General features: G+C 43.8%; 1 protein-coding gene across 2 annotated transcripts in view; it reads left to right on the top strand.

Annotated features, from left to right (window-relative positions):
* The window catches only part of FBXL5 (F-box and leucine rich repeat protein 5), a 59,399-nt gene that overhangs the window by 32,178 nt on the left and 5,588 nt on the right, over positions 1 to 21,633 (top strand). For both annotated transcript variants that reach the window (XM_037898032.2, XM_037898031.2), the window contains exons 7-10: positions 2,557 to 2,705; positions 2,896 to 2,978; positions 13,542 to 14,264; positions 17,258 to 17,406. In XM_037898032.2, the coding sequence (XP_037753960.2) occupies positions 2,557 to 2,705; positions 2,896 to 2,978; positions 13,542 to 14,264; positions 17,258 to 17,406 (1,104 nt within the window). The remainder of the gene's footprint in view (positions 1 to 2,556; positions 2,706 to 2,895; positions 2,979 to 13,541; positions 14,265 to 17,257; positions 17,407 to 21,633) is intronic.

Below are 21,633 nucleotides of genomic sequence, written 5' to 3' on the forward strand. Positions count from 1 at the left end.
CCACTGGTTCCTATCCCTGGCTTTGCTCATAGACACCATTCAATACAGTCCAAATTCCGGCCGGACTCTGCCTCCAACTTGGGACACATGGCAGCAGGCACGACCGTGATACCATATGCCAGATTCCACATGCCATGCCTTCAACTGTGGTTCAGTTTGGTCAAACCCCACCAGAATTAAAAATTCCTTAAACTGGTGGAAGGACCTGACAAATGTGTCAGGGGTCCCCTTCTCACACATGTCACCATTGTTGGTCCTTACCACGACTCATCACTCATAGGGAAGGTAGCACATTTAAATGGCCTCATGACGCAAGGCAAATGGTCATCTTCAGAGATGTCTCTACACATCAGTCTCCTCAAACTGAGAGCTGTCAGCATGTCTGTGCCCATTTCCTCCTGCTGATCGCAGGATCACATACAAAGATCATAACAGACAACATAGCCATAGCAGCTGGGAGGGCTGAGGGGCAGGTCACCCTCTCTGTGCATGGAGGCAATGAGACTATGGAACTGATGCATATCTCACAAAGTCACTTTGCCCGCGACTGACTTCCTGCGTATGCAGAATTTGATAGTGGACAAATTTCTGCACGATTACAAGCGGGAGATGCACTCGTCAGTACTCCACAACTTGTTATACAATGGGGAACACTATCCATAGACCTGTGCACCACTTACCAGAACAAGAAGTGCCCATGCTACTGCTCCAGGGCAGGGATGGAACTGCACTCTCTGGGTGGTGCTCTTCTTCTCCACTGGGACAAGAACCTTTTTTTACGCCTTTCCTCCATTTCCTCTTCTGCTGAAAGTCCTGCTAAAAATAAAAAGAGATGGAGCTCACATCATCCTGATTTGCTCCTACTTGGCCGAGACAGATCTGGTGCCCTTATCTGACACAGCTCATGACATGCCCGCTCTCTCCTGACCTTTCCACACCACCTCTCGCAAGCCGAAGGTGTACCCAACGTGCCAACAGGGGGATTCTCTGTCTCAAAGCATGGCTTCTGCTTGGTTCCAGCACCTAGAAATTTCATGTGCAAAGGTAGTACAAGAGGTTCAATTACACAGTATAAAGTCCTCCACCCGATGTACTTACCTGCAGAAATGGTCTAGGTTTCAGATTTGGTGCACATCCCAACAGATCTCTCCAATATCAGCAACTCTTCCACATGTTCTCGAATATGCTCTGACCCTGAAAAAGTCAGAATTATCCCTAAACTCTCTTGGGGTCCATCTAACAGCTATTACAGCCTTTCACCATCCCGTAGAGGGATATTCTGTGCTGTCATACCCAACCACTAAAAGATTCATTTAAGGGTATAATAAACCTCTTCCCTCAACCTCAACTCCCTACCTCCATGTGGGAACTAAACCTGGTACTGAAAGGGCTAACTAGGCCCCCCTTTGAATCCACGGCCACGTGTTCACTAACCTACCTATCAGTGAAAACAGCCTACCCGATAGCAATTACGTTGGCCAAAAGGATAGTAGAGATAGCAGGTCTGATGGCACATCCTCCTTACACAGTATCCTTTCCAAACAAGGTTACAGTCAGGCCGCATCCAAAATTCATTCCTCAGGTAATCTCCCCATTTCACATGAATCAATTCACCATTGAATTTTCTACTCCAAGCCTCACCAAGACAATAGGGAGGCTATAGTACATATCCCAGATGCTAGGAGAGCCCTGGCCTTCTACCTTGATAAGACAAATGCCTTCGGGAAGTCCCCTAGACTTTCCTCTCTGTGACAGGAAGATCCAAGGGCTCAGGAATATCTGCCCAAAGAGACTCTATGTGGGTCTTGAATTGCGTCAGATAGTGCTACCAAATTCATAACGTGATCCCCACCTCCTAGGCTTGATCTGTACACATTCCATAAGATCAATCTCCTCATCTGTCACCTTCTTCAAGGATGTGTCTATCTCAGAGATCTGCAGAGCATTGACATGGGCATCAGTCCACGCTTTTGCAGAACACTATGCCATTGCTGGAGAGACTGTCTCTGATGCCATACTCTGCTCCACAGTACTGTCATCTGTAATTGACCTGACTCTGAAGTCCCAGTCCTCCAGAAGAGATACTACTTGGGAGTCAAGTACAATGGAGCATCCATAGGGACACTACTCGAAGAAGTTGTTACTCACCTTGTGCAGTAACAATGGTTCTTCAAGATGCGTGTCCCTATGGTTGTCTACAACCCACCCTCTTCCCCTCTACTTTGGAATTCTCGTTTATGACTCTGTGGTAGAGAAGGAACTGGGGATGGTTAGCCCCACGTGCTGACTAGCCTTGTGACACAGCACAAGGAGAGACCGCGCATATGCTGGCCTAACAGACACTGCTATGAAGTTCTCCAATCAGCACCACAGGGATGCAGACACACCTACAGTGGAGCACCCATAGTGGGAGACATCTCGAAGAACCATCGTTACTGCATAAGGTGGATAACTTTTTTTGTAAATCTTGTATTTAATGTGATATGAGGAGATGAACTTTAAAAATCTCTCTAAATACATGGTAAAATCTTACTTTCTCTTTGATTTATTTTACAGAAGAGGCTGCAGAAGAATCACTTGCAATTAACATAGCGCAGATGGAAAAGCATTTACTCCATGGCTTAATTCATAATGTTCTCCCACATGTAGGCACTTCAGTGAAAACACTAGTACTGGCCTACAGTTCTGCAGTTTCTAACAAAATGGTATGTATTGTCAGCACTAATACGTTTGAGTGTGTAGGCTATAATTAGTAATAATATATAATTGGTGTGCTTGAGTCTGTATTGTCAGTGAAGTTGAATTGCAATTCAAATGAGCATTCGTTTGCATCTTGGCTGTGAGACTCTTTAATTGTCTGGTTTTTGCATTTTCTTTTTTTCATTCCTTTCCTAGGTTAGACAGTTCTTGGAACTTTGTCCTAACTTGGAACATCTGGATCTCACTCAAACTGATATTTCAGACTCTGCATTTGAAAGGTTAGTTATTTGCTTTTAAAAACTTTGTATCTATAGCTTTTCGAGTAAAACACAAAACCAAACCTAGAGCATACTGTGATTAGTATAGTAATTATACATAGAATGTGCATTCAACCATAACCAACAATCAAACTAAAGCAACATTAATATTCTACTTAATATGGCAGGCAAAGCTTATAACTCTGGAATGGAACATTTTGAAAAGGTTTCAACTGTTTCAGCATTGCACATAACCCCAGTGAGTTGCAACCCTTGCATAATAATCTTATGGGTGTAATGTTAACACTTAATGAATGTAATCCATACTACTTGAGCACAAGACTCTATTGGGCATTAGCTTTGGGTGCGGATGCGCTCTGTGTGCCAGTGACGTGAAATTCTTCAAAAATAGCAGCTGTTTGCGAATGCGCCCTCGCTGCTTCCACGATCCCCACCAAGAGCTTTGGGGGCTGTGCAGGCCAACAGCCTCTCCGATTCCATTCTACCACTTATCATAGAATATCAGGGTTGGAAGGGACCCCAGAAGGTCATCTAGTCCAACCCCCTGCTCGAAGCAGGACCAAGTCCCAGTTAAATCATCCCAGCCAGGGCTTTGTCAAGCCTGACCTTAAAAACCTCTAAGGAAGGAGATTCTACCACCTCCCTAGGGTAACGCATTCCAGTGTTTCACCACTCTCTTAGTGAAAAAGTTTTTCCTAACATCCAATCTAAACCTCCCCCATTGCAACTTGAGACCATTACTCCTCGTTCTGTCATCTGCTACCATTGAGAACAGTCTAGAGCCATCCTCTTTGGAACCCCCTTTCAGGTAGTTGAAAGCAGCTATCAAATCCCCCCTCATTCTTCTCTTCTGCAGACTAAACAATCCCAGCTCCCTCAGCCTCTCCTCATAAGTCATGTGCTCTAGACCCCTAATCATTTTTGTTGCCCTTCGCTGGACTCTCTCCAATTTATCCACATCCTTCTTGTAGTGTGGGGCCCAAAACTGGACACAGTACTCCAGATGAGGCCTCACCAGTGTCGAATAGAGGGGAACGATCACGTCCCTCGATCTGCTTGCTATGCCCCTACTTATACATCCCAAAATGCCATTGGCCTTCTTGGCAACAAGGGCACACTGCTGACTCATATCCAGCTTCTCGTCCACTGTCACCCCTAGGTCCTTTTCCGCAGAACTGCTGCCTAGCCATTCGGTCCCTAGTCTGTAGCGGTGCATTGGATTCTTCCATCCTAAGTGCAGGACCCTGCACTTTTATCCTTATTGAACCTCATCAGATTTCTTTTGGCCCAATCCTCCAATTTGTCTAGGTCCTTCTGTATCCTATCCCTCCCCTCCAGCGTATCTACCACTCCTCCCAGTTTAGTATCATCCGCAAATTTGCTGAGAGTGCAATCCACACCATCCTCCAGATCATTTATGAAGATATTGAACAAAACCGGCCCCAGGACCGACCCCTGGGGCACTCCACTTGACACCGGCTGCCAACTAGACATGGAGCCATTGATCACTACCCGTTGAGCCCGACAATCTAGCCAGCTTTCTACCCACCTTATAGTGCATTCATCCATCCCATACTTCCTTAACTTGCTGACAAGAATACTGTGGGAGACCGTGTCAAAAGCTTTGCTAAAGTCAAGAAACAATACATCCACTGCTTTCCCTTCATCCACAGAACCAGTAATCTCATCATAAAAGGCGATTAGATTAGTCAGGCATGACCTTCCCTTGGTGAATCCATGCTGACTGTTCCTGATCACTTTCCTCTCCTCTAAGTGCTTCAGGATTGATTCTTTGAGGACCTGCTCCATGATTTTTCCAGGGACTGAGGTGAGGCTGATTGGCCTGTAGTTCCCAGGATCCTCCTTCTTCCCTTTTTTAAAGATTGGCACCAGTCTGGAATGGAACCATTCTCTGTCTAACCTTTCCAACTTCCCTGCTTGATGATCGGTTCCTTAAATAAATTGTTTTTAGGTGTTTTATATTAGTTAATTTGAGGGTAGTGGGTTCCTCTCCATTCATTTCCCCTATCATTTTAGGGCACCTATTATGCCCAAAGTTCTAGATTTCAGAGCCTGGCTGGCCTGCCCACAGAGGTTCCCTCTGAGTGACTTGCATGAGAGCTGTCTGTACTGCCTTGGGGAAGCACAGACCCCCTCAGGTATGACATCTGCCATGCCTTTCCTCAGTGTACTTGGCAGTTTCAGGAATTCAGACTTGTAGGTGTCTTATGGAGTTCTCTTTGAGGCCCTGTTTGGACCTGGGGCTCTCCTGCTCCACATCTATCGGATCTGAGCCTCCAGGTGGCATCCCTCCAGAACCGCAGCCATTCAGTTGAGTCTTTCAAGAAATCTAAGCACACCACTAAATGGAGGTATGAAGAAGGCCAGGGTAAACACCCTCACAAAAAGAGGGATAAATCACCTCAGAAATCCTCCAAAAAAAGGTTTATTTCTCCCCTTCCTCTGGCACCACTGGATGCCCCAGGAAGGGTAAATCCAGACCTTGCAGGGAGCAGGGGCCATTATCGACAGTTATGAGAGGTACCAGCGTCCTGAAATTGTCTGCTGAACGGGCAGGACCAATCCAACACCACACAGAGGCAGAAGGGACTGTTTGCCCTCTGCACTGTTAACACCAATCCAGCAGAAGTCTGCTGCTTCAAAGAGAGCATTGACAGATCCAACCAGGATGCCTGCCAGCTCTCCTCTGGTGAGATCTCTGTATGCTCTGCTTGAAGATCTGGCATTTTATGTGTATCCAGAATTTCATGGATCCTCTTGGACCGATTCTGCTGAGAGATGTTCCAACACTACCAACTCAACATTTGTCAATCCCAAGCTCAAGCCATAAGGCGGAGGCTCCAGCACTGTCAATGTACGATTCATCAGCTCATATCTGTGGTTGGTCAGGGTCAGGATACACACCCATTGGTTTGTCCACAAGAGCCTGACCATTCCTACTTGTCGGATGAAAATGACCCAGTACTCATGGTTCTCCTGACAACATAGTTAAGAGCTGTCCCTAACAGGGCTTCTAAAGTCTTCCAAATGTGTTCGTGAACCACAGTGTTGCTAAGGGACCAACAGTACCCCACATGGGGCCCACCTTCACGCTCTTATGATACCATCCACTGACCTTGTTGGGGCCTTTGGGATTAATATTTTCATGTGCCAGCGTATGAGGATCCTGGATATCACTGCCAATAATAGCCGAAGTCCCCACAGAAGCACTTGTTAAGGAGGAACAGTGGGAACCACTGGATCCCCTGGCAGTGCTTTCTTCATCCTCCCAGATGAGGCAGTGACAGTAGCTTCTCCCTCACCACCAGATGATTACAGGCAGTGCCGTGGCCTCCTGAGGAGGATGGCTTAATCTCTTCAAGTCCTACTACAGTTGATTCAGGATCTTACCCAAAAATTCCTGGATTTTCTCCAAGCTGTGGCTTCCTCTAAAGTGGTGTGCCCCATGAACAGGGTCATATTGAAGCTTTGTAAAACAATTTGGCACATTCCTGCTACTTGTGCCCTGCCCCTGAGGAGGGCTTAAAAGAAATATTTTGTTCTTTCCCAAGGGAGCAGAATATTTGTTTTCCCACCTTTAATCCCAACTCCTTAGTGGTACAAGCTGTCATGGAGTGTCAGCCTGGTTCCACCCCTCCTGACAAAGACACCAAGAGATATCTCTTTAGCAGAAAGAACTTTTAATTGGCTAGCCTACTATTTGACGTAGCAAAATTGATGTCCAAGTACAACTTCATGAATTGCAATAAGCTGTTAGAATTCTCTAAGTTGCTGAAGGAATTTAGGTCCCAATTCCGGGCCATCCTGGATGAGGGAAATGTGGTTACAAGGTTGACCTTCCAAGCACTTCTGAATGCAGTGGACGCAGCATCATGTTGCATGCCTGCCTCGGTAGTTATGAGATGGGCTTCAGGTTGCAGTCCTTGGGGCTTCCCTAGAATGTTCAGTGATGGTACAGGATTTCTCCTTTGTGGTAACAGTTTTTTGAGTGAAAAGATAGGAGTCACTGCACACTCACAAAGACTTCTGCTCTACCCCAGAGGTGGGCAAACTACAGCCTGCGGGCCACATCCAGCCCGCGGGATCCTCCTGCCCGGCCCCTAGGCTCCTGGCCCGGGAGGCTAGCTCCCAGCCCCTCCCCTGCTTTCCCCCCTCCCCCGCAGCCTCAGCGCGCCGTGCCACGCTCTGGGTAGCTCGGCAGCACAGTTTCAGAGCCACAGCCTGACCTGGTGCTCTGGGTGGCACGGCTGTAGTGCCACCAGTGCTCCAGGCAGCGCGGTCTGGGGGCAGGGGGGTTGGATAGAGGGCAGGGGAGTTGGGGGTGTTGCTAGGGGCTGGGTGGTCAGAGGTCGGGGAACAGGGAGCTTGGATGGGGCATGGGTCCGGGGGTGGGGGCAGTCGTGAAGGGGGGGGGTTGGGTGGGGTGGCAGGGGTCAGTCGGGGTGGGGGGTCCAGGAGGGGACAGGGAGCAGGGGCTGGTGGATGGGGTAGGAGTCCTGGGGGCAAGAAGGGGGGGGGCGGCGTTGGATAGGAGGCGGGAGCTGGGCCACGCAACCATTCACACAGCCTCCCCTGACTAGCCCTCCATACAATTTTGGAAACCCGATGTGGCCCTCAAGCCAAAAAGTTTGCCCGCCCCTGCTCTACCCTCTGCTGTTTGGGGATATATACCCTGGCACCCCTGAGGAAATATTCCAGGCTGCTGCTCCTGGTTAGCACACACCACCTCAGTCATTTTTCCATCAAGGGATCTAGGAGCCTCTTAGAAAATGACAGAGGGTGCATCGTGGGTAGGCACTTTACACCACCGTCCTCCCCTCTTCAGTTCCCAACTGCCTACCAAGAGGCATTTTGATGGGATACTCGAGAGCCATCAACTAGTCTCCATACCACCTGTTATCTCCACTCCTTTTGGTGGATGCCTGGCCTGTTTCCTCCTGATGTGGCACCTTATCACATAGGACAAATGGATTTTCGACATCACCTCAACTGGCTGCATCCTAGAGTTCTTGTCTGACCCCCTGCTCCTGGCCCCCCCTCCTCAACCCTTTTCAGGGACTCCTCTCATGAGAGGATTCTCACAGGAGGAGGACTCCCTAATCCAGTTGGGGACAAGACAGCCTGTGCCCTCTCCTCACAAGGTGAAGGGCTTTTACTCAAGATACTTCCTCGCCTACCAAAAGAACGGGGGCTGGAGACCCATCCTGGACCAAACAGCTGAGTGTCTACTTCACTCAGTGACATTCCCTGGCCTCAGTAATCTCCTCCACAAACAAAGGTGACTAGATTGTTGCTTTCTATCTGAAAGATGCATATTTTCATTTGGACAGTCGCCTAGCTTGCAGGAGATTTCTTCATTTCACTGTAGGTCCAGAGCACTTTCAGTACAGTGTGTTCCCCTTTTGCCTATTGATGGTCCTGAGAGTTTTTGTGAAGGTACTTAGAGTGGTGGGTGTGTACCTCCACAAACAAGGCGGCCCAATATTTCCCCACCTGGATGATTGTATCAGGAAGTGCAAGCAAAAGTCACCTCACTTGAACTATCTTATGCTTTTGGGCTTCAGGTAAATTCAGAAAAACCACCTTACCCCTCCCCTGCCCTCACAAATTACACAACTTAGTGGAGTGAAACTGAACTCGATCATGGCAAGGGCCTACTTACCTCAAGACTGATTCCTCACGTGAGGGACCTGGTCGCCCAACTTCATCTCAGCCCTCAGAGGGTGGTCTGTTCCTGCTTAGGCCTACGGGTTTGGCTGAGGTTGGTCTATGTACCAAGCAGGGACTCTTTGGACAAGAAGGTCTTGCTCCTCCAGAACGTGTTGCCATTACTTATTTGGTGGGGGACCAAGAACAAAGTGTGTGTTGGGGTCCTCTTTATTTCTAAATTCTACAAAAACACTCATCATGGATGTCTGCCTTCTGGGATGGGAAGCACACTTATTCAACCAGACAGCTTGGCATTCCTGGTCCCTGTAGGAATCCAGGCTACATCTCAATCTTCTTGAGCTTCAGGCGGTACACAAAACATGCAAGATGTTCCTACCCTTTATTTGGTTTGCTCATATCCAGGTAAGCTCAGACATGGCCATTGTCTATTATATAAACAAACAGGGAGGCTCAAGATCCATCCCAGTCTGCAAACAGGGGGTCCAGCTCTGGAACTGATGTATACCTCATCAGATTACCCTCTCAGCAGTACTTATTGCAGGTGCAATGAACTCCCTTGTGGACAGCCTCAGCAGGTGTTTCCACAGGGATCACAAGTGGGAGCTCCACCCATCAGTAGCGCAGTACATCTTTCATCTATGAGGTGTCCCATCCTGGGAGCTTTTTGCAATTCAGTGGAATGAAAAGGGCTTTACAGAGTGGCTCTGGGCCTCAGCTCCAGAGGGGATGCCTTCCTAGTATGGGGGTTGGACCTGCTGATGTACTGCTTCCCTCCCATCCTTTTACAACTCTGTGTCCTCAGAAGAATCAAGCTGGACAGGGCTGCAGTGATCCTGATATCTCCCTGGTGCCTGAGACCGTTCTGGTTCACCACCATCCTGCAGTTGGCCTCATGCCCATGCATTCACATACAACTGTTCCCGGACCTACTGTCTCAGAAAAATGGCAGGATCAGCCACTTCCACCTACACCTTGGCTTCTCTCTATCTGGTGGCATAGTTTTTGGATGGACAATTCATAGGATGTCCAATCTGTCCTTAACGATAGCAGGAGACTATCTACAGAGAAGTGATTCTCCCTGTGGAGTGATCAGCACCACTTAAAATCTTGAGGAATCAGGAATCCATGTAATCCTGGAATATCTTCTCTCGATGAAGACAGCTGGCCTATGCATCAGTTCCATAAGTGTATGTTTGGTGGTTATTTATATATACTTCCTATTCTTTAGTGTTTACTCCCCACTACTGTGAAGTTCCTGTAGGGTATCATAAGGACATTCTCTCTAGTATCTAAATCTCCTCATACCTGGGACCTGAACCTCACCCTCACTTACGAGTCCCCATTTGACTCCTGCTCCGTACTAGGAGGACAGGATTAGAATTCAAAATGATCTTGACAAACTGGATAAATGGTCTGATTTAAGTAGGATAAAATTTAAAAAAGAATAAATGTTAAGTATTACTTTAGGAGGGCATAATCAGTCCCCACAAATACAAAATGTGAAATGACTATCTAGGAAGGCATGCTGCAGAATAGGATCTGTGGGGGTGGGGAGGGGAAGGAGGTGTGTTAGTGGGTCACAAACTAAATATGGGTCAACAATATAATACTTTTCCACACAAAAAAAGCAAACATCATTCTGGGATGTATTAGCAGGAGTGTTGTAAGCAAGACACGAGAAATAATTCTTCTTCTCTACTCAGCACTGATAAGGCCTCAACTGAATTATTATGTCCAGTTATAGACACCACACTTCAGGAAAGATGTAGACAAATTGGAGAAAGTCCAGAGAAGAGCAACAAAAATGATTAAAGGTCTAGAAAACATGACCTATGTGGAAAGATTGAAAAAAATTGTGTTTGTTTAGCATGGAGAAGAGAGAACTGAGGTGGAGACATAAGTACGTAAAAGGTTATTATAAAGAGACAGGTGATAAATTGTTCTTAACCACTGAGGACAAGGCAAGAAGTAATGGGCTTAAATTGCAGCAAGGGGAGATTTAGGTTAGACATTAGGAAAACTTCCTAACTGTCAGGATAATTAAGCACTGGAGCAAATTACCTAGGGAGGTTGTGGAGTCTGTCATTAGAGGTTTTTAAGAACAGGTTGGACAAACATCTGTCAGAGATGGTTTAGATAGTACTTAGTCCTGTCTCAGTGCAGGGGACTGGACTAGATGATCTATCAAGGTCCCACCCAGTCCTACATTTCTATGAAGGTTGCCTTCCTGATGGTGATTACCTTTGCTAGGAGAATAGGTGAGCTTGGGGCCCTTCTGCTGATCATCCGTACATGGTCTTTCACAGAGATAAAGTATCTTTGAGGTTGCATCCCAAGTTCATCCCTAAATTGCCTTCTGAATTTCACCTCATCTTCTGGTGTTCTATCCCAAGCCTCAGCATAGCACAGGAGACAGATAGCTCCACTCACTGGATATATGCAGGACTTTAGTCTTATCCTCGCATGGGACAAGACCCTTTCTTTGAAGTCTTCAAGATTGTTAGTCACTATTGCTGAAAGAACGAAAGGGGAAGTTTTCTTTTCCCAAAGACTTTCAAAACTGCAGCCTCCCGTTTTTACTGTCCTATGGAAGCCCTTCAACTTCTGGCTGTCAGGAGCCACTCAACTAGACCCCAAGCAGCTTTAGTGGCTTCCCTACTGGGAATTCCTCTCTCAGAAATATGTAGAGCAAGGGCTCCATTCACACTTTCACCAGGCATTATGCCCTAATTTAAGCTTTGGCTGAAGATATTTCCTTTTGGTTCAGCAATCCTTCAGTCTGTGGTTCAGAACGTTTCCTGCAACCCTCTTCCTCAATGAGCACTTCTTGGGAGTCACGCCAGTGAATAACCATAAGCACCAGCATTTAAAGAAGAAAGGAAGGTTACTTACCTTATAGTAACTGGAGTTCTTTGAGATGTGTGTTCCCTATTGGTATTCACAACCTGCCCTCCTTCCCTTCTGCTTTATTTTCTTGTGATTCGCGGTTGAGAAGGAATTAGAGAGGTGGTTGGTCCACTCCGCCCCTCATGTCCTCATTGGGAGGATGAGGAGGCATAGTGTGCAGGTGTGGACTAATGGACATGGCTATTGAAGAACTTCTGGGCGCATGGAGCACATTTGCACCCACACTGAATACACATAGGGCCTATACATCTCAAAGAACTCCAGTTATTATAAGGTAAGTATCCTTCCTTTCATGTAGTAGTCAAGAGTGTCTCGGGTTTTTTCCCTGTAGCTCTAGAGCTGATATAGTTTGTAATGCTTAGAGCACTAATTGTAAGAGGGTTCAAATACTGCATTGTGATCAGGTATCATAGACCCCTTTGCTTGGGTGGAGTTCTGTTGATTTCAGTTTTACAGATGAGGCTGTAGAAGTTCCATTGGCGTCATTGGGGCTTTGTTTGGATGCGGGGCCTGCACTAATAGATCTTGCTACAGTATCGGGCTAAAATTGCATGTTCTAACAGCATATATGTCATAAGTGAGGGGCTAATAAAGGTTACAAGCTTTGAGAGTTATGCTGGTGGAACATGTAACGTCTGAGCGAAAGATTCTTTAGCACAACATTTAAAGTCTGTTTCAAATGTCAAGCTGGTGGCAATACTCTGTCACGTGCTAAAATATGTCATTGCTTCTTCACGGCCATATAGAACTTCCATGAGGGATGCTGACCCTCTGGAAGTTATTCACTTGCAGAGCTTGTAATTCCCATGAAATTTTGTCAAGCATTTGATGAAAGTTACAGTCCTTGCCAAGGTACTTGGAAGGTTTCAACTTACATTTTTTACCTTTCCTAATTTTTAATTAGGAAACTATATTTGTACTAGTCCTAAATGTGATTTAGTACATCTAAATAAATTTGAGCTTTCAGGGCAATTTATTTTTAGTTATGGGTGGCAAAAAAGAACATCTTTACTCCAACAGTGGAAAAAATAAGCACATTTTTAGAAGTCCATAATTCAAAAATGACTTCATTAATGTAAAAAAAAAAATCTTTTAAGACTAAAGTTGAGAAATTTCAGGCTAAAAGGTGTGGGATTTTTTTTGTTGTCAAAAGACCAAATTGTTTCCAGTGCAAGGTCTAATCTTTCAACTTCAATTATGGAGTCGTATTGTCACGCTGATATGCTCCTAGAGCTTCTGGAATCCAAATATCCTCTGTTTTAAATACTTTACTAAAGTGGAATGCAAGGGAATCGAGAGGAGGATATACATTAAATACACTAATACAAACAACAGCCAAGCTTGAAAAACTGTAACTGTAGGAATTATAACAACTAAGAACTATTAGTGCTAAAGACTTAAAAACAAGGGCCCAATCTCATATTTTCCGATGTCAGAGTATAATATCTCTTCCACGTTCGCCAGCTCGCTCAAGCCATTGCATGATCTTGCAGTGTTCAAGTTGCTTGCGAATTTCCAGTAGATTAGGACAGCTCTTTTGGAAACTGTGTCAACAAGAACTGCTTTTGAGAATTGTTCAACCACAGAGGTTTCCAGTAGCTTCACTTCGTCTTACAAATCATTTTGGAAATTATTAAACAGTTGTTGTGGACCTCTTACTTAGTGTTTTAAATAACATTACTGTGCATGTTTCATTCCATGTTTCTTTAGATATCCTTACTCTTTTTGGGCATTTATAAAAGTACTTCTCACTGTAGTATGAGTGCCAAATCATATTTTTTAGTTTAACTGTTTTCTTCTTTCCCTTCAGGGCTGAGGCACGTGTAGTATAAACACTTAATGAATTAATTTCAATATCTAACTTCTCTACAAAAGTCAGGAAACTACTTACCTGCCTTTGTTCATTAAGAACCTTTACAAACATACATAGAACTGTATGTTCAATTAATCCTTTTCTGATTTCAGTTGGTCGTGGGTTGGTTGTTGTCAGAGTCTTCGCCATCTTGATCTGTCTGGTTGTGAAAAAATCACAGATGTGGCCATGGAGAAGATTTCCAGAGCTTTGGGAATCCTATCAGCCCACAACAACAAAGGAGTTCTGAAAAGTTGCAGAAACCGAAGTGCGAAGACTGTATGGAGAAATAAAGACATTACCATGCAGTCCAACAGGAAGTACAGTTTGCATGATATAACTAATGAACCTCTTATCAAGGAAGAAGGTAATGAGCACTATTGGACTAAACCTGTCAGCTCAGAAAGTTTCAGCTCTGCCTATGTCTGGATGCTAGATGCAGATGATCTGGCTGATATTGAAGATGCTGCTGTGGGGCGACGCAGAAATATTGAGGGACTTTGTGTGGTGGAACCAGCATCCAGTCTTAGTTGTTCAGCATCTTGTTACAATAAAGACATTGTTGGACTAAGGACTAGTGTCTGTTGGCAGCAGCATTGTGCTTCTACTGCCTTTACTTATTGCAGTCACTCATTTTGTTGTGCTGGGATGGCACTAAGAACTATACAAGCACTTCCAGAGTCCTCTGCACTGTGTAAAAAAACAACAAGGACTAGACAGTCAGAGGGAAAAGACTTTGCATACTCTGGGAGTGAAAAATCAGACCAAGAGACTGCACGAGTTCTTCAGTTCCTCAGCCTGTCTGGATGTTATCAGATCACAGACCACGGTCTCAGGTAAGTAGCCGTTTTTGAGCTACTGCAGTCATCAAAGAGAATTTCCTAGCTTTTTCTTCCTTGAAAGCTATCAAATGTGATGAGGAAGGCACCAGGGTCAAATTAGGCGTGCAAGATGAGATCGTATGTCGTTCTTATAAAAATAAGAAACATTATGAAATGTATTAATTCAAAGTGCTCCCTGTTCAGAGATATATAGCAATAGTTACATGATGACTGAATTTTAATAGCCTGATGTACATAATATTTTCCTGGTAGTGATTGTGGGAGAGGTTTAAAGCTTAGCTTTTATGTAGTTACTTTTCATGTTTTATGACTTAATATAATTTTGGCTTCGTGGCATTTGATCTAAGCGGTAGCTTTTCCCTGGAAGAAAGAATTTTTGAATCCTCAGAAGATATGTAATTTTATCTGTCTGAAGGTGCATCAGCATTTTATGGACAGCAGTTTTAGGTGGGTTTTGGAATCAATCCTTAGAAGTATACATATCTTCAGCAAGAGATTCGTGGCTGGTTCATTGGCTTACTGTGTGAAAACCTGAAAAGCTAGAGTAGTGTCTCCTTGAAAAATGTTCATGTATAGTATTGGGCATAATTCTGTATGTAAACAAGAACAAGTTGTGTATGAGATGATATATAGTGCATAGCAAATGAAGCTTGACATGGACATTAAGGACTTGGTGCCAGTAGTTTAGCGAAGACTTAAAAAAATCATTTCTAAACATGCAGCATAGCAGTCTCCTAAGACTTTCAGTCAAACAAGGCTTGCCCTCTGTGGCATCACAGTACATATTTCCAGACTCATGAGCTGCTGTTCTCTCTGAGCAGAGGACAGGGTAGGGAAAGGAGCTCTTTCTCTGTTTTCATGAGGAACATCAAAACACATAATATTATTTAAACACAAACACTCCTTGCTTTGGAGAAGACAGAAAACCACTGATGTGGCAGAAGACTGTAGATCAGTCATTTTTTTTTTTATAAGGTTTCTGCAATTTTTGTTTTGTCTACAACATACTGCACATTTAAATATTTATTATAAAGTGTCTGTCAAGTTTGAAAATTTTCCCATTGGCCTGATTTTCAGAGGTGTGAGCAATGCATTCGTCTCACTGGTTTCAGTTTGCATATAGACTCTTAAATACAGGTTTAGGAATTCAGGTTTTAAATCTGAATGTATAAAGGCTCGCATTAAGCAGATAATTAAACACTACAACCTAAATGAATGTAGCATTAAGAATGCATTGTTTAAAATAATTAAAAGTTGGGGTTGCAGTAGCCACTTTAATTTAGTCTGACTGCGTATGTGTAATATTTTCTATTCTTGTTTAAAAACATACGTAAAATTTCAGTTTTTACTTAAATTAAAAGGAGCACCTATCATTTGCTCTAGCTATCTTTGACCATATCACCATAAATGTGTATATATTGAATGAAACATTTACACAATACCTAGAGAAGGCACTGAATCAAAACTCTTGATCTTATTGTGCCTGGATTTAGGACAAGTTCAAATCTGGCCCTGAACTTTGCAGCGTGGTACTATTTCTGCACCAAACAAATGCTGAGGTGAATCTAATACACAGTGGCTAGTTTTGTGGTACTTATTCTGCAAAACATCCTTTGAGTTCACTTCTTAAATGCCTGTCATCCAATAACGAAGTATAAAATAGCACAAAGATCGACTTTGTTATAAAATGTGGAATCACCTGTTCTTAAAATCAAAAAGGTGTGCTTATTAGGGAATAGTGCCACATTGTATTACAAAAAACAGTACTTGAGTTAAGTTCAGATTTGCAACTTTAAAGTTAAAAAGAACAGGAGTACTTGTGGCACCTTTGAGACTAACAAATTTATTTGAGCATAAGCTTTCATGGGCTACAGCCCACTTCATCGGATGCATAGAATGGAACATATAGTAAGAAGATTGTATGTGTGTGTACACACACACCCCCCTTCTTACTATATGTTCCATTCTGTGCATCCGATGAAGTGGGCTGAAGCCCACGAAAGCTTATGCTCAAATAAATTTGTTAGTCTCTAAGGTGCCACAAGTACTCCTGTTCTTTTTACGGATACAGACTAACACGGCTGCTACTCTGAAACCTAGCTTTAAAGTTGTTCTCCTCTGTAAAAACGAGAGACTACACCAATGTTAAATGAAGGTTCTGTGTGCAGATCAGTGGGCTCTGTAGAGGAACTGCACCTTTCTCTTGTGTAGCAAGAGGACCTGGACACAATCTAAGTTAAACTTCTGGAAGTTACTGTCTGGAGATAAGGAATTGGGAACAGTTCCACAAGATAGGGAATTGAGCATCTCTGGCTAAAGTAATATGTGTTTGGGGGACATTGTTTGGCTCTGGGTTTTCTGAAAAAGTAAGTCTGACTTCTAGCCCCAACTGGGCGACGGACACTTACTATCTGGATTGAGCCCTGGTAGGAGTTCAGATGTTCGTGCAGAGCTGAGGGAGGAATTTTGTTCTGGTCTGTGCTGGCTCTAATCTTATAACAGGCAGAAGTCCAACCGACTCAGCCTAGTTACTTGGGCAGTCTGGAGCTTCCCTTTCAAAGTAAAAGAGTGGCAAAAATGGGACCTGATGTAAGGAGGAGAAAAAAGAAGCTCTAGTTTCTTGTTTTTCTAATTGCCTTACATAATAACTTTGCTTTAGCGTCTGCAGTAGGCACTCCTTGTAATAAGCAGGGGAAGCTCAGGTAATAATATAAATGCAAAAGTAAACGCATCTAATTATTGAATACAAAATTGGCAAGTTCAAGGCTGACCACTGCATTAGTGACTCCTTTGATTTTTATAAAAAGAATACTTGAGCATTGACGTAGGAGTGTTGACATAGGGCATCACCTTCCTTTGTGTCAATGCTAACATTGCTTGATTTTAGAAAATCCATGAACTTGGCAACGCAGCTGAAGCATCTGCGTTGACTGCAATCCAGTTCTTTGTTCTGTCTTAACACGTTTTGACTTTCTCTTTGATCATAGGGCGTTGACCCTGGGAGGAGGACTGCCACATTTGGAACACCTTAATCTCTCGGGTTGTCTTACTATAACTGGTGTGGGCCTGCAGGATTTGGTTGCTGCATGCCCTTCTTTAAACGATGAACACTTTTACTACTGTGACAACATTAACGGTAATGTCATTTTGTAAAGTACATGATAACCTTTGGGGGCTCAAAGTTGTTTGATTTGGGGAATTTTTAAACTTTTTTTTTTGTATAGCAGTGAGTTCTGTGGTTTATCAGGTTAGCCTTTGCCTCAGTTTCTTCTGTGTTACACTGGATTTTTAAAAATTTCAAATCGTTTGTGAGCATATATATTGTATAGGTGAATATTACTTAAGGAAACGTATTTGTGATTCCTTGTATCTTGCATCTAAATTTAAATGTAAGTAACAAAGGATGGAAATATCTCTCAGGTTTATCAGTTATCCTCAGCACAACGAACAACCACAAATAAACCCCAAACCCTCAGTGGGATTGCTTTCTTATGGTAGTGACTGTAGTCATGTGGGCCCATGAGACTAAGGCTAAGTGCTAGTAGCACGGAGGAGAGAGATCATGTTGGTCAATGTGCAGAACAATCCATAATACTAGAGCATTGATGTACGTGTGTTCACACAGGGCATCTCCTTCCCTTGTGGTCAGTGCTAATGTTGCTAATGCTGAGATGCTTTGTACGTCCCACTTCCTCCTTTGTGGAAGATGTGGTGCTCTTTGCCCCTTACTAGCTCACAGCAGTACCAAGATCATGAATTAGGCTTTGTACAGAGAATTAGGTTCCAGCTTCACATCAGAGAAACTGGATGGTTGGTTTGTAACTGAGTATAATTGAAGGGTTTGGGTTTCTCTGAGGGGAATGTTTGACTTTCCCATTTTTACTTCAGTTATCCCCCTTGCCTGTTCTCAATGCTGACTCCTCTGCATCCACTTCTACCCTCTTTATGATAATGAGGAGGCAGAGAAGGCACATTGAATAGATGTAGGCTACCTTCAATGACCCTATATGCCCACTTTGATAGCATTGAGAGGTGCATTGCCTAGGAGAACAGATGCAGCTATTGTTATGCATTTAGTGTAGTAGAATGAGTGTCTTATGACCATTTAAAAAAAAAAAAAAAAAAAAAAGCTTTTGTCATCTTCCCTGAACTGTTTACAAATATACCTTGTAAAGATTTCTTCACCACTACTGTCTTTGTTAAATGTGGATTTTGAGGACATGCTATAAAGGACAGGTCCTTAGATAATACATAGAGGAGTGTTTCACTTCTCTAAAATGTGAGCAGTTATTGTCTCAGAATGATAGATATATACTTGCCCAATCCTCTACCCCTTCTCTTGGTACTATCTTGATTGATGGGGCTAAACTGGGGGGGGGGAATCTTGATGGTTAGATGAACTAGTTAGTGTATATACTATATTATTTATATTTTGGTAACCCCCAAAAACTTCACTCAGAATTGAGTCCCACTGTACCTGATGCAGTACAAATTCATATGAAGTTCCTGCCCCTAACGACCTGTATTCTGATATAGTCAAGATGCAACAAGTAAGTGTAACAAAAGAGGAGGGCAGGAGAGGAGAATGAGGGTAATATTGATGAGATCAGAGTTATATAAGCTAACTGTGCATGATTTGATGGTTCTGAATTATTTAAATATTCTTTAAAAATCAACATTCCCACTGGCTCGCTGTCTCTCTTTTGTATATGTAACTTCATCTGTATAGTGCTTTTCATCCTGAAGGCATGTTACTTTAGCTCTCAGGTGGAACTTGGCAGAGCTTTAACAGTAGAAGCAAAGCTCAACTGACAAGTTGAGGTTCTAATCCAACTGCCATTGAAGTTGATGGAAAGACTTGCATTGACCTCAGCTGGAGTTGGATTGGGCCCTAATGCTGGAGATGAAGGTAAATATTTTAAGAAAACCCACCCTTGCTCACTATTCCAATACTTATGCCCTGCATCTCGGCTACTGCACCCTCTTTTCTCAGGCTTCCTCAGTGCTCTCATTGCTTCCCTCCATTGGATCCAGGATGCAGCTGCTCAAATGATCTTCCTTGTCAGTTAATCTGATCATGTCAGCCTCCCCCGTTTAAATTCCTAAGCAATTTCCTGTTCTGCACAACGTCTTTTTCAAAGGCCTGTGCAAACCTGGCTCCTACATCTCTAGTTGCTTATGTCATTCCCCTCTCTTCCTCCATTCTGCCAGTGATGCCAGCCTTGATGACCTGTTCATGTGCTTTACCTGCCACTGTTTCCATGTCTTCTTCCACTTCCACCCCAATGCATGGAACACCTTCCTAAATCTAGTCTACCAAGACACAACAGTCTCTTCAACTCCTCCCAGCCCATTAAGTCTTGGTTCTTTTATGATGCCCACAAGAAATGAGTCGTCTTATTTAAAAAAGAAACAAACAACAAAACAACCCACCTGAAAACCAAAAAGTGCTGCTTATTGTGACAGAGATGTATGTACATGCCCAAGCTTGAGTAATTTTGCAATCCTACTGCTCTAGTACTGGTCCTTACTCTCACTTACTGCATCATACCTAAAATTAGATTATAAAATCTTCAGGGCAGAGACTATGTCCTTCTGTTTGTTCTGTAAAGCATCCAGCACGTTTTTGGAGGGTGTATAAACAATTACTACATCAGGGGTAATTTAGGGAGACAAAATGTAGTTGCCTAAATTGCTCTTACTCTTAGGAGAGATGTCATAGAATCTTTAATGATCTCCTATACCAGTGGTTCTCAACCTTTACAGACGACTGTACCCCTTTCAGGAGTCTGATTTGTCTTGCATACCCCCAAGTTTCACCTCACTTAAACTACTTGCTTACAAAATCTGACATAAAAATACAAAATGTCACACTATATTACTGAAAAATTGCTTGCTTTTTCTCATTTTTACCATATAATTATAAAATCAATTGGAATATAAATATTGTACTTGCATTTCAATATATAGAGCAGTATAAACAAGTCATTGTCGGTATGAAATTTTAGTTTGTACTGACTTCGCTAGTGCTTTTTATAGAATCATAGAATATCAGGGTTGGAAGGGACCTCAGGAGGTCATCTAGTCCAACCCCCTGCTCAAAGCAGGACCAATCCCCAACTAAATCATCCCAGCCAGGGCTTTGGCAAGCCTGACCTTAAAAATATCTAAGGAAGGAGATTCCACCACCTCCCTAGGTAACGCATTCCAGTGTTTCACCATCCTCCTAGTGAAAAAGTTTTTCCTAATATCCAACCTAAATCTCCCCCCACTGCAACTTGAGACAATTACTCCTTGTCCTGTCATCTGCTACCACTGAGAATAGTCTAGATCCATCCTCTTTGGAACCCCCTTTCAGGTAGTTGAAAGCAGCTATCAAATCCCCCCTCATTCTTCTCTTCTGAAGACTAAACAATCCCAGTTCCCTCAGCCTCTCCTCATAACTCATGTGTTCCAGTCCCCTAATCATTTTTGTTGCCCTCCGCTGAACTCTTTCCAATTTTTCCACATCCTTCTTGTAGTGTGGGGCCCAAAACTCGACACAGTACTCCAGATGAGGCCTCACCAATGTCCAATAGAGGGGAACGATCACTTCCCTCAGTCTGCTGGCAGTGCCCCTACTTATACATCCCAAAATGCCATTGGCCTTCTTGGCAACAAGGGCACACTGTTGACTCATATCCAGCTTCTCATCCACTATAACCACTAGGTCCTTTTCTGCAGAACTGCTGCCTAGCCATTGGGTCCCTAGTCTGTAGCGGTGCATGGGATTCTTCCGTCCTAAGTGCAGGACTCTGCACTTGTCCTTGTTGAACCTCATCAGATTTCTTTTGGCCCAATCCTCTAATTTGTCTAGGGCCCTCTGTATCCTATCCCTACCCACCAGCCTATCTACATCTCCTCCCAGTTTAGTGTCATCTGCAAACTTGCTGAGGGTGCAATCCACACCATCCTCCAGATCATTTTTGAAGATATTGAACAAAGCCGGCCTGACGACTGACCCTTGGGGCACTCCACTTGATACCGGCTGCCAACTAGACATGGAGCCATTGATCACTACCTGTTGAGCCCGACAATCTAGCCAACTTTCTATCCACCTTATAGTCCATTCATCCAGCCCATACTTCTTTAACTTGCTGGCAAGAATACTGTGGGAGACCGTGTCAAAAGCTTTGCTAAAGTCAAGGAGCAACACGTCCACCGCTTTCCCCTCATCCACAGAGCCAGTTATCTCGTCATAGAAGGCAGTTAGATTAGTCATTTATGTAGCCTGTTGTAAAACTAGGCAAATATCTAGATGAGTTGACGTACCTCCTGGAAGACCTCTGCGTTGTACACCTGGTTAAGAACCACAGTCCTAAGC

Source organism: Chelonia mydas, chromosome 4, assembly GCF_015237465.2.
Source record: "Chelonia mydas isolate rCheMyd1 chromosome 4, rCheMyd1.pri.v2, whole genome shotgun sequence".
Classification (NCBI taxonomy): Eukaryota; Metazoa; Chordata; order Testudines; family Cheloniidae; genus Chelonia; species Chelonia mydas.